Source organism: Abramis brama (genome assembly GCF_963993115.1).
Source record: "Abramis brama genome assembly, chromosome: 5".
NCBI lineage: Eukaryota > Metazoa > Chordata > Actinopteri > Cypriniformes > Leuciscidae > Abramis > Abramis brama.
In genome coordinates, this window is record NC_139967.1 from 18,387,652 (window position 1) to 18,401,172 (window position 13,521).

Genomic DNA, 13,521 nt, shown 5'->3' on the forward strand with positions numbered 1-13,521 from the left:
AGCTGTAAACAAATTTCCGGCCAAACAAGGGATAAACTCAGTTTATCCGTTAAACGCAAGGTCTACATATTAAGCCCTAGAAATCTCGTATGAAGCCATCATCGCCAACATGCAAAGTTGCTGACATAAATCACTTTATTTGAATTCAATGGAATAACAGGAAACACAAAGAATTAATCGGAGACGATACATCGAAATGCCTGGTACAAAATGACTAGTCTTAGTATTATAGCTGGTGTAAACTCTTGGAAATATTGTGCCTTAATTTTGGGTTGTAAAAAAAAAAAATCTCAACTTCACAAAATGACCGTATAACACAGCGCATAATTAGCTATATTTCATAAACATGATTGTATACCGCCAAGGAAAGCATATTTCGATATGCTATGCTCTCTCAGTATCTAGTTTGCTTATTTAGAGGAATTAAACGATATTTGTAATATTGCTATGTAGTATTAAGGTACACACACGACACTTCGGTAAAAATGCCCTCAAAGGAATAAATAGGAAGAATAAAGAGTAACTAATCAAAGCCTGATTTGCAGTTGATTTCTTTGTTATTGTTGTAATTGTGATAAATGCATGTCTCCTATTTGAGCAAGTAGAAAATCAGAGTCACTAGACAGGTTTACCAGAATAAACTCCTGAAATTGACTAAATTGTAAACATGAAAATCATAACATTTGTCAAGGATTGTGCATGATCGCAATTGCAAAAAATTCATAACTTGAGTCATTTACATTGTTGATGAAATATTGCTAAGACGCTGGGAAGTCTGCAATTCTAAAGCCACCACAATCATTTCAGTGATTATTAAAAAAAAAGCTGTATCACTACAAAGATTGTACTTTCTGTCCCCCAACACACACTTGTACATTAGAGCAAACAAGCTATATAAAATCACAAACCCTGATTGTAGTCGCAATAACAGCAGAGACATTGGGCCAAACAGTAGTTTGTGAATCAAATGCAACTCATTCATCTCTAATGAAATGTGTTAGCCAAGAGAATATAAAATTGGGCTTCTTAAGCAAGAAAGACATTTGCAGTAACATGTCATTCAGATGAAAGAAAAACAAACATTTTTTGTAAAGAGCCATGAAATCTTCTGCATGCAAGATTCGAAATACAAGAAATCAACACACATAACATTATTAGGCAGTGCCATATCTTCAGCAGTTACAAACTGACATACCTCCATGACTTTGGACATAAATCGTATATACCTGAGCTGCAGGACTAATCTAAAATTGGGAATTCAAAAACACATCTTCAGGTTCTTTATTCCTGAGGGAAATTCGTTTTGAGAAGTGCTTCCCCTGAAACTCAATATATAAGAAACAGATTGCTTTTAATATCAGTGCTTATTCCTTATTTAATATACGGAAGGAAAAAAAAGGAAGTACCAATGTTGTACTAATTGTAGGCTACATCATTAGTATTAGTACCATAAATGTTGAAACTGCTAATAAATAATTTTTACAAAAAAAAAAAAAAAATCAAACAAAAAAAATCTGTATAAATTAAGATCAATGCAGGTCATATGCAGAACTTGTGATATTACCTTACAGCCTTTTCTAAATAAATGAAGATGCGTTCAAGTCTATCTTGCCTTATTCGGTGTTTATTTCTGTCAATCGTAAATGCTCTGTTGTTAAAGCTCATTCATGAAACCGAGAGGACGAGTCGTCTAGCCACTCTTGAGAAAAGCAAGAGAAAAGAAAAAACGGCTGTCGTTACAGTCAAAGACATAATCACAGTGCATATTAACTGATTTGGAGTTATTTCTGAGAAAGTGGATGTCTGTGCTGCAGCTGTTGATGGACTTTGTCAGTTTGTAACGAAAATGAAATGATTGAGTAACGTGCAATAGTACAACCTCCACCACATCCTAAAAACATTCAGTCAGAAAACATTCCAACTCAAATCTCCATTGCCTATCAGACTGCTTACAATTCTACTTGCAGGACCATCGTCAGGTGGTCGAGCTTTTGGTCAGGCGCTGGTTTCCTGTTTGAGGCGTTGGCTGCGGGCCTTGTACACCTCAATCAGGAGGTCTTTCACGTACTGGATCTCCCGTTCCACCGATTCTGCTTTGTCCCGTAGCTCACGGTTTCTCCCCTCCAGACCATGAAGCTGTTCCTCCAACGTGTCCAACTCCGCTCGCTTCCTTTGACGATACCTGTTCAAAACAATTAATACAGAGCAAAGTCAGAAATTGTCAAACTTTTCCTGTTTACTTGCATAATTGTGGTCGTTTTTAAATCCCACAAGCAGCTACATTGTAATGCTCACAGGCATTGTAGTCTGAAGCATAATACAATTCTCTGTTAAGGATTGTGTACTTTCACAACTAAGTGTCACTTCAAAAAGCCACCAACTTTTCTATATTCGCTCATGTAGAATACATTTAACATTGTTACGACTGAAAATACTATACCTGTGAGCTGCAGTCTTGTTCTGGTCTCTCTTCTTCTGTTTGCGTTGACCGTGGTTCCCTTCAATCAGTGGCTCCTCGAGGTCTGGTTTCACAATGCAGGGGTCGTCTTTCAGCACACAGACTCCTCTGGCACACGGGGACACCATTTCAGGTCCGTGGCGGTCACCGCTCAGGCAGTCGGGGCCTTGGGCTTCGAGAAAGCTGCAGTGGAAGTTATGTTGCCGGTGAATCTCTACGCTCTCCGCCTTTACTGGGTCATTGATGGCCCCAAGAAAGCTGTGGTAGGCCTCTTCTTGGGATGTACTTTGGAGGAAAGAGCTTTCATTGGGTTCGGACTTCCAGGGGATGTCGGCCTTCTCGTCGCTAGCACCATTCTTCACTTCGCCCATCATCTCCATCTCTGCGCTTCCTCCTATGCCGCTTAAATTGACTTCTCTGACACCATACATCATCATTTCGTCTTTCTTGTGGGGAATTTGAACGGGTCCGCTAAAGTTGTACCCGCCGCCGCCGGCCTTGCTCGCGCTGCCGGCCTCTTCCGTGTAGCGGCAGTTCTTCTCTTCTTTGGGTAAAATGGCGCACCTCCTGATCTCCACTGCACTGCCTAGGCAGTAGCCTTTGCCTACCACCCGTTCATCTTCAGCACAGCTGTAGCTCCCACCAGGCGCAACAGCTGAGTTACCTGAGGAATTTCCTTTGGAACTCCAGATGCTACTCTCGTAACTGTCACCCACCCTCACCCCATCGGGAACTCTCTTGCGGCTGCAGACGTTGCTGTTGGGGCGGCTGCAACTGTAAGGGGCATGTCTAGGAATCTTGGTACGGCCAATGGGACCCCCACAAAAGCTCAGCAAGTCAAGTTCCCCAGTTGCCAGGGTAACAAGTAGAGGGCTGGATTCGGATTGGTTGGAAGTAGAATATGATGCGTAGGGCAACTGGTAATACGACGGTGGACCAACTGCCGTTGGACCCTTGTCGCATTTGCCCAGTTTGGAGGCTTTTTCTGGGAGTGGGTCAGACAGGAAGTAATCCTCCAGCTGAGCAAGCTCCTCTTGCAGCAGAGAGGTCATGACCTCCAAATCTGAGGGCACCTGGATGTCATGCTGGAGGGGCGAGGGGGGAAGGGATGCATTGGGGGAGGGAGAGGAGTGAGGGGTTGGGAGGTAAGAGGAGAAATCTACTTCTTCCGTCATCCAGTCACTAAGACCATCACCTATGGGGAAAACAGAGTTCAACATGTTAATCATTGGCCTAGAGATCCAATGTAGCACAATTATTTAAACCAAATAAACAACTATACCGGTAGTATTTTAACAACCCGTTAAAAAAAAAAATCTAATTACATCTCAATGCGCTTACTAAATCCAAAATGTGAAAGGCAGCATTAAACTAGCACGTCATCTACAAATAATATAAAATAGATCCACGTTGGTAGTTTTACTCACTGTTCAAGGAGAACGAAATGTGCTGCAGTGCGGTGCCCACCTGAAACTGGGAAAAATAAAAAACTGTATTCACTGCAACTCACCAATTAAGTGCTGTTTCTCCTCTGGCCCCTCCCCTCTGCGCCCCTCCGATTGGCTGTGGTTAGCCTGTGGGTGAGAGAGAGTGAGGGGGTCTGCCGGGCAGACGAGTAGAGTCTTCCAAATAGGTGCTGACATTGTCATCATCCTGTCCGTTGATCCTACGATTCAAATGTCCGAGCTTACAGTGCACGATAGTGAAGTTTGAGAGTTGAGCCACAGAAAACAGGGCTGGGTGAGCATTATGAAACCTAAAAAAAAGGGAAAATTTGATGAGGGACAGCGTGTTAAAACGCATTGTCTATGGAGGTTTCGGTCTATCTGGTATTGAGAAGACACTATCACACCAACATGATTCTTTGCTAAAGTAGGATGGAGGAGAAAAAAAATCATTATGTCCTAGTTGGTGGGACTTTCCATTCTAAACTTATCCTGCCTCTTCTAAAATATCTTAAAATATCTCCAACTGACCATGAATTCATATTTTTAGGTTGATAACAATGAGAGATACAGTGCACACTGAGTAAAATAACCATAACCCCCCAATATTCCTAAAGCATCAGCTAAGACATACTGGTGATTAGCGAGGGACCAATTTAGAAAACTACCACACTTCCATCCATCAAAGTCCCTTGTGCTCACTTAGGGGAGCTCTACTGAGATCCTAGAGAAGCAGGCGAATGCTCTACTTGTGGGAAATTTATTAGCAGCCTAAATATACAACACACACACAAATGTAAAACTTCTTCAGATCATATTTTGGATCATGCCAGTAATAAATCACAATATCAAGAACTTTTAAAACGTTTCTTTTTTTATTTATACATATATGTAGTGCTTATTTCTACAAGTTATCGGCACCATCTTTTGTTTGTGTGATGCAACTTAAGGTAGTACCTCCAAACGCCCCAATAACCTTTGCACCTACTACACTGAAGTCCAGTTTGTTTACAGTCTAAGGTCAGACACAGGACAACATTTTATGCTGACAGAATCATTAGAGACAACTCTGAATGCAATGTCAAACGGCAGAAACAAAGCCTTTTTCTTTTGCAATCAAGTATTTAAAAAAGTAATTCTTTCTAGCAGAATGGCAGATGCATACGATGCACACTCCTCTGAACTGGATGTCTGAACTTGGCCAGCACGTGGGTTACAATCTATGACGTAATGCGAAACCAAAGACAGCAAATCTTCGTGAAAGCTTTGAAAACGACTCATGCTTTTTCTCAAAGGCAATTTCTAAGAAAAGAAAACCAACATCCGCTGCATGCAACATGGAACTATACAATAATGTGGCAGATATGGATGACGCAAATGGACAAAAGAACAACTTTTGCTAAGACATAATGACAGGGAACCTGTGTAGCCCTGAGAACTATTGTTTAAAAAATCAAGTAATGTATCTGTATAATATTAATAATCACTCTATAAAACCCACAGACAAGATGTTCAACAAACAAGTATCACTTCAAAGTGCATAAAATAATGGATTGTGTCTCAAAATAAATTCAACATGTGAACATGCTAATTAAATAGGTCAAAATGATTATTGTGTGATCATTCCTAAAGTTGCAAACCTGTGTAGCAACGATTAAAAGAGCTAAAGCGAGTTTCTGAAACTTTTCTAATAAGACAGCAATATGCATAAAGCATCGCCTGAAGCGCTGTTACAAGTGTGACAGCATGTTTAACAACAGTTAAACAAAAGCAATACACCCAAAAAGTGCAAGCCAAGAGACAAAACAACAAATGTCTGACAAAAAGCAGTAAAGTAATAAGTTGTACTTACTCCATTCTTGCTTAAATGTTGTGGGTTTGGGGTGCGTTGCAAGTGCAAAGCACGGCGTTTCTTTAGGATCGAAGACTTTACTAAATTAAAAAGCCATGTCTCCTCCGGAGTGTCTAGGACTGAAGTGCTGTTGGTCTTGCTTTGTTGTGATGGAGTTGATGACTGAGAATCGGCTAATTGAGTCAATGCATCAGGTCACCCACACCTAGCAACCAGCTGCGTCACGCGGTCGGTCAGCCCCCAGTGCTATAGATTCCTCCGCCCTATGGATGTATTGGTCGAGATAAATTTCACACTTCGGGCCGGTGAAAACGCCCACAAGATTTAGGACTCACTTTCTCAACTACTTCCGAGAAAACAGAAAAATCCCGTTGGCCTGTCCTCAACTTGAACATACTACGGTTTTAAAGCTCTGAGAGAAGAATATGTGATGAAAGCGGCTGTTCACTGGAGTTTGGATGATTATCATACAGTTGCAGTATCTGGTTATGCATGAAAAATTCATATCATACCACGCATAGCATACACTGCCGTTCAAATATGTATTGTTTCACGGGGACTACTTGATTTCTTCTAGCGAGGAAGAACACTTTCTGCTACCCAGGAGATACGTGGCTGTTGTTGCAGCTTAGTTGCATCAGCGCTTCAAGCTGCAAGCAGATTCGCTGGACGGACTGATCCTGTCGTGCTGCGATTGGCTGGAGAGGAACTGTTGTCTTCCCTTATTGGCTGCCGCTAGAGAGACGTTGCTTCCCAGTGGTCTTCGGTTTTCCACTCTCCGTGCACATGTTTCACGTAAACATCCCGAGAGCAAATTCTGAAAGTGGTTAAACTTTCATGTCGCGGAAGGGCAGTTTACGGAACTTTACTGACAAAACATTGTAACATTTGTTGTGGCATTTGCTGATACGCGTTTTGGACGGTTCCCACTTGACTAACGCTGTATTTAGCGGTTCAGTTGAGTTGTAGCCTACTAAATTCTGTAGATTTACGATTTTTATTTTCATTTCATCTGTAGGGTGATTCAGTTTTGTAATCTACATGTTGATTGACTTGGTGTGTGGACAATTAGCGCAAATAGGCTTCAATAGCTCAGGTTTATTATTATTGTATTTATAAAGCTGATAGCTTATTTACGTGTTTACATGTTCCCTTAATTAACTGACATCGTAGTCAGCTACTCTGAAGACATTTTAAAACATCCATTATAGTTTAAATGAACACTATTTACATTCTAATGTAGTGTGTGTAACAGGTGCGTCTTTCGTCATACTTCAGCATCAGCATTTCCATAACTGCCATTGGGAAAAGCGCAAGTTAAATTCTGCGATCGAGCAAAACTCAAACCCTATCTAGCGGAAGAAAGAAAGTTTCATTCATTGTTTGCCATATTTTGATCATTCAGTTTCAACTTCAGAAGGACCGGCGGCACATTATGCTGAGCTTCATTCAAGTCATACGCGGCCACAGTGAGACGAGACAAATTACCCTCAAACTTAATTCCCGTTAATAACGGGTTTTCATAGAATCAAGCTTTGTTTTCCCCCCTCAGCAAATCCTAAAGCTGATTGAAGGAGCTATGTCTTCCTGTTGCTATAGTAATAGCGAACACTGCCCCCTATTTTAGACATGTTTTCTGGTTGCTGTTGCCATGGGATTTGCAACGAGCGCGCTCTCGCTCCCCCTTTCGGCCCGTGTTTTTCAGTTTTGTCTCTGTTGAGTAAAAACGACATTCCCTGCAAAGTAACTTCAGTCTTTAACAAACACAACTGCAACAAGTGTCTATGCCTAGCTTTTTCATTGAAATTACTTTTTCGTCATAATTAACACGCGCCCTTCACAGTCCATAGTCGTCACAAATGACATAAGTTGAGTCGTCAGAAATATTATGAAAGTTAGCTTTGTGGTTTATGATGATAGGATATTTAATATAATTGAAAAGCGCTAATCATCTTGACAAAACATGGGAAACCTGAACAGACAGAGGAAAGTGTAAAACTGTCAGAAGGTATATGCCGTAGCTTTAGCAAGGTTACGTCTTCCTCGACTGAGGAGAAATTGATTTTATTTACACCTAATAGCCCTGCATGAACCGAGATGACACCTGCTTTATCGAGGAGCAGTCAGAAAGTGACGGGATCAAAGAGGGGCTTCTGAAGGTACTGTGATACTGTAATTCCTCTTGTGAGTCGGCTCAGCCTCGCAGTTGTAGAAGTGAGGCCTGATGCAATCTTCGTGACCGCAGTCGTAACGTTGAAGAGACTGAGATAATAATGGTTGTTGAAGTGTGGGATCTCTCCCAGGAAAGCGCTGACTCTCCCAACTCGCCGTGTCTTAATTGGTCCGTGGGGGCACCCTGTTTGCGCAAAGCGTGAGAGAAAGTCAGCAGTACACACACACACGAGAAACTCAGCCACAGACAGCCCCAGTGCTGTTGGGCCATCATACTTTGAGTTTTTGTTTGTATTGAGATTTTTTCCCCAAATAGCTGATGTTGCAAATAGAGATGTAGGTCCAGGCCGTGGCGTTAATTAATCACAGCTTTTTTGAGGATTAAGAACGCTGGTTGGAGTGAATCTGTTCCCCTCCATAAATCCAACTGTCCATATGTGAAACAATTAGCTCATTCAAACGTGAGATGCAGTTTTAGGGTGCTGTCTAAATCGATAAACACTATTAAAAGCTAATCTTTGATTTTATGTTTGTTTATTTCTTTCATTCACTTTGTTTTGGCCACTTAAACGCCCCCCCCCCCCCCCCCCCCCTCCTTGTCAGAGAATAAGGAGTGGGTGAGAGAGCAAACGCATCATGCCAAGTTCATGTATAGCACACATTAGTAACAGTTACATCACAATTTCATCACCATCTCCTTCTGTATTCATTGTTGTCTCTTTTCTTCATTCCCCTGCACGAGCGATCAAATCGTTTCAAGTGTCGATTACTTGCTGTAACTTTAAAATAAATAAATAAAAATTATAAGACCCAATAGGAGTCATGTAGTATAAATCTCAGCAAAATTGCTATTGTTTCATTTCCCACTACAGCACAGTATCGTGGGAATCGGGATATCCTTTCAACAGGTTTCAAGAGGTTTGACGACCCCTCCCCCACACATAACCTATTTAGAATAGCTTGCCTAACAAACGTGCAAGATAAAGATGTGTCTAATAACCCATGTTGCGTGGCATGAACTAACCGCAGTCATTTCACTGACTGTTCCTTCGGGAGCGCGAGGCAGCGTTAAAGTTGTTTGATTTTGAGAAAGTGCATTTGTCGCGCGCCTCCCTCCCGCGGGACGCCGCTGTGTTCGGGGTGCGTCTCGCATCTCAAACTAAACACGAGCCACTCAAGGACAAACTCAAGGAGTTATTTTGTTGGAATTTCCCCCGCCCTTGTGTATAATTACATTTTTGAATGGTTATTATTTACGTTTAGGCTATGTGAGTTTACATGTGTAAACACTGAAAGCTCTAGTGTGTCTGAATGAGTGCGCGCGAGCGCAGCTCCTGTGTGAAGATGCTCGCTAGTTCTCATGGTTGGATTAGGTCGGTTGATCACGGCTTCAAAGTGGAGGGCTCTAGATTCCCAAGTGGCTCCTCTCAAATGTCTCCGAGTTGATCTTCTGCACCGGCTCAACAGTTGATCATGTCAGCTCAATCCCTAGTGATTTTAAGGCACAAACCTTCCCCTCTTGCTTTGATGGGAGACGACTTCTGCTGCTCTTTGAAACTGAAAAGATCTTATAGGCTAGGTTTAATTAGTCTTTGTAGGTTGTTTACACGTTACATTTTTGAACTAAAAGCGACTTCCTTATTTAAATTTGTTGTCTCCCGTTCTTTGCGTTTATTATGTTCGTTGAGTTCGTTCCTTTTGCTTTTATGTTGCTTAATTTTAAAGTGAGATGAATTAGCATCAAGTGATAAATTAATTGGTGAGACTCTGCTGGTGTAGACAGATGGCATCATTATAACGCTGATGACATTTGTAGTTGAATTTAACTGTTATGGTAATGAATGGGTGCGAGGCAGAGAGCAAAACAAGCTCAGGGCCCCGGGGCCTCAGCAGAACACAGAGGGGAACGCAGATCCAGCCCTTGCATCTGGAACATGAAAACGAGTTGACGAGACATGACGAGTTGCGCCCTCTACCGAGCACATTGGAAAAAACAACAGACCGCTTCGCCAGCGCTCTACTTTTTATTCTCCTCGGACATTTTCCCTGAGAAATGCAATGGGAAGTGTTTTGAAAGAAAAAAAGAAAAAGAAAAAATACACACACGTTTGTTTTTCATTTATAAACTTTATTGTTTATACTGTGTCTGAGGGACTGTCTTGGGAATTTCCCTGTCCATACAGATGTAACTGATGTCTGGCTTAAGAAGTGTGTTCTGCGGTTACAGCGAATAGTCCGTTTTACTGAACCCTCACTTTACTTGCAGTACATGACCCCCTGATGCATACATTTGTTTTGTCAGTTATGTTATGTTTTTTTTTTTTTTTTTAGGCAAATATAGCACTGGTTATAGCATAATGGTTTGTGTCATGTGAATGATATAAACACTTTTAATAGAAAATATTTTGAGAAGATATTTTTCTCGTTTAGTTATAAATGCATGGATCAAGTCGATTATACCAGTATGATTATAGTGTTATTTTTATCAGTGAACCTCATATACATAATTTCTTAGGGGAGATTGGGGCTAGTTATCACAGGGAAGTTGTCACAATGGTTAAACTCAATAACTATAACGTTTTGAGTTAAAAGTCCAATTACAAAATGTTGATGTTTTCTCTTCAAAAATTCTTTCTTTTTTTTTTTTTAGTTACAGCTGTTTTGTTAACAAAAAAAAAAAAAAACACACACACAATGGGATACATTCAGGTAAACGTCTGTACATAGCAAAGCACAATATTATATTTTTACAATATATATTTGTTGTTCAAAACAATGTTTTTCTTTATTTTTTTGTATGCTACCATTTATTTTTTTCATGTTCATGTTTTGATTAATTGTTTTAGGTTACACTTTATTTTAGTGTCATTGTTACATGTGTTACATGCAGTTAATATAGTAATAACTATAAATTATGCATTATTACTTGCAACTAACCCTAAACCAAACCAAACCCTAATCCTAACCCTATAGTGAGTACGTTACTTAATATTACTCCGTACTTAAATGTATAATTACAGTGTAACAATGACACCTTAAAATAAAGTTTAACCTTCTTATGTAACAATTGTTTTGGTGTTTAAATTTCATCCCACTACTCATCCTTAATGAACTGCACTTTTTTTTTTGTGGGAATGGCCAAACATTTTGCAATCAAAACTTTAAGGTACGTGTTTATACAAAATCAATTTTTAAAAATGAACCAACCCTGAGAAATATTCACTGGAGTAAAAGGTGACAACTAGCCCTGCTCTATGTGACAACAAGAAAACATAGTTTGTTAGACTTTTATTTGCCTTAGAGTATATAATACTTATGTCAAATTTTTTTTATTTTATTTTATTTTTAGAAATACATTGTTAGTGCTATAACACTGAATTATCAAAAGTTCACACTGTTTTTCTCATTGACTTAGAAGATGTCCAAGAGGATATCAATAATCTGAATAGCACAATACACAATATATCTGATTATAAATCATAGTCGCACATCCATACATTTTTAAAACCCTGAAATAAAAGATGTGCAAATCAGAGTACACATTTCAACACGGGTGAAGCTTTGGCAAGACAAAACCTGTTGGTACAAACGTACCAAGACCTTCAAAACAAAAGTGTTTACTGCAATGGTCCCCCACCAAATAATCTCGTATAATAAAGTTACAAATCAGGCAGCAGGCATATCGTTTTTAGTTACATGTCTGAGCACCTGAGCCATTTGTTTAAGAATCTTTGCAGCAAAAAGGTTATATAATTATATATTATACAGATAAAGACAACATATGAAATATCTTTTAAAGCAATTAAAAATATGAATTCTGCCTAAAAAGATATTATGAAAGCAATCAAATGCTTTTAATTTTGATCTCATTGTAATCATGTAACTGCACCTAAATAACTAAAAGTAAAGTTAAGTGTTGGTAATACACCGACGTATATACATCTGAAGACTTGGCACCATAAATCTATAGAGATATTAAATAAAAGTACTGAGCATATGATTGATTTGAAATGCCATAAAATACTGTAAGCTCTGTAATTGTCTCTGTATTACAATAATACAGAGATAAACTCTCTCTTTCTCTCTCTCAGCTTCTCTTTTTAGTAACATAAATTTTGAGCATTAGTCGCACAATAATATGTCGTCGTCATCAGGCCAGCCTGAATTCAGTTCTTCCCTAGTCATGATGACAAAGAAGTCAGTCAGTGCTGGCTGAAGTTTTTGACACAATTCTGCATATGTTACACGTCCTGGTAAATCTCAGATCACTGCAGGCAGAATTGCATCCGCTCTCCCTCAGGTCATAAACTGCGTGTAGCCCTCGGCACCCGTTACTATGACGTCCATCCAAATTCGCATGGCCTCTGGGGACGGTGCCACCATGAAATAAAGTCGATCATGAGTCTTCACGCAGAAGGTTAGCGAAGGATTTGGACTCTGTAAGGACAGAAAAAAGACAGTATGCATTAAAGTGTGAGAAGATGGAGAACAGCAGGGCAGGGAAAAAAGGCATGTCGCTGAAGTGAAAAAAGAAAGCATGACGAAATGTACATGAACATGAAACCGCCTTTGATCTCTTTGCCTTCTGCTGTAAGAAATTCTCTTTATGAAAAGACGCCTGTCTGTTTAAACTTTCACTGTGTGCTCAAAGTTGGTGCTGTAGTGTGAGCAGTATGGAGCTTGATTTGTTGATGGTAAACAGGAGGTGTTGAAAAAGCACGGCATCAGTTCACCCTTTACCTTAGTTGCGCTGCGCAGGTGATCGTAATACACCTCCTCTATGGCTTGGAAGTAGATGACACCCTTCAGTTTGGTCTCGTGTTTATCTGAGTACAAACCAAAAGGGAAAAAAATTAAGGAAAATAACAATGCTATGTATCGATTTTTTTTTTTTAATGAAATTATTCTACAGATCAGGTTTTTATTTATTAAGAAGAGATTGCATTTTGATTATACAAAGTGTCTGCTGTGATTTGTTTTAAATGTCAAATAAAAAAGTGCTTTTCCACAGGGATTAAACAAGCACATAAAGTAGAAATGAATTGTAGCGCACAGAGCGATTCACCTAAAAGCATTGTCTGTCTCAATTTAACACAGTCTGCCACCCACTGCAAACAGCTCCTCTGACAGACTTTCCTTTTCGCTACTTAGCGCAAATTAACATCTCTCTTCGGATCGATTCTAATCTCGTAGTAGGTTCGAAACCACTGTTTTAAGCTCGTCGGCCTCCAGTGAGCCCCCTCGCATCATTGTTGACGATTAAGATTGACTACTTTCCCTTCTTGTTTCACTTGATTTATTTATGTTTTTATTTTTTGGCTCGTCTCTGTTCCTTACACAAATCTGCTTAGTAATGGGATAAATTGTTTTTGTGTTTCATGTTTTTGAAGAGTTAAGTGCAGTATTGTTACTCAGAACTGAGCCAGGGGTAAATCTACACCCCCGTCCCTCACAAACGCTGGGCTAGAGAAAGTATTGCAGTTTATTTCATCATCATCATCACCACCATCATCATCATCACTACTAACATGGGGAGCGAGGGGGTGAAAAGGCTACATACGAGCAAAGCGTGTGTGTGCGAGAGAGAGAGAGAA

General features: G+C 39.9%; 2 protein-coding genes across 16 annotated transcripts in view; both read right to left on the reverse strand.

Annotated features, from left to right (window-relative positions):
* Nucleotides 1-117: 117 nt before the first annotated feature.
* On the reverse strand, nt 118-6,760 carry atf5a (activating transcription factor 5a). Its single transcript, XM_084115452.1, has 4 exons — nt 5,756-6,760; nt 3,969-4,214; nt 2,441-3,653; nt 118-2,182 (listed from the first exon to the last, which is right to left on the reverse strand). Exons 2-4 carry the CDS (start codon nt 4,108-4,110, stop codon nt 1,996-1,998), a joined length of 1,542 nt encoding a protein of 513 aa, XP_083971578.1. The 5' UTR covers nt 4,111-4,214; nt 5,756-6,760; the 3' UTR covers nt 118-1,995.
* A 3,274-nt stretch (nt 6,761-10,034) lies between these two features.
* Nucleotides 10,035-13,521, reverse strand: part of phldb1a (pleckstrin homology-like domain, family B, member 1a) — a 46,554-nt gene continuing 43,067 nt past the window's right edge. For all 15 annotated transcript variants that reach the window (XM_084114222.1, XM_084114224.1, XM_084114221.1 and 12 more), the window contains 2 exons: nt 12,668-12,753; nt 10,035-12,364 (listed from right to left, as the gene is read on the reverse strand). In XM_084114222.1, coding sequence (XP_083970348.1) covers nt 12,224-12,364; nt 12,668-12,753 — 227 coding nt within the window. In that variant the 3' untranslated portion in view covers nt 10,035-12,223. The remainder of the gene's footprint in view (nt 12,365-12,667; nt 12,754-13,521) is intronic.

Bases quoted from the DNA above. Each gene is read 5' to 3' on its own strand.
- atf5a (XM_084115452.1), bottom strand. From the start codon at position 4,110: ATGATGACAATGTCAGCACCTATTTGGAAGACTCTACTCGTCTGCCCG. The intron at 3,654-3,968 runs GTGAGTTGCAGT...TTTTCCCCATAG, and splicing joins GGAGAAACAGCACTTAATTG to GTGATGGTCTTAGTGACTGG. The intron at 2,183-2,440 runs GTATAGTATTTT...TGTTTTGAACAG, and splicing joins AACAAGACTGCAGCTCACAG to GTATCGTCAAAGGAAGCGAG.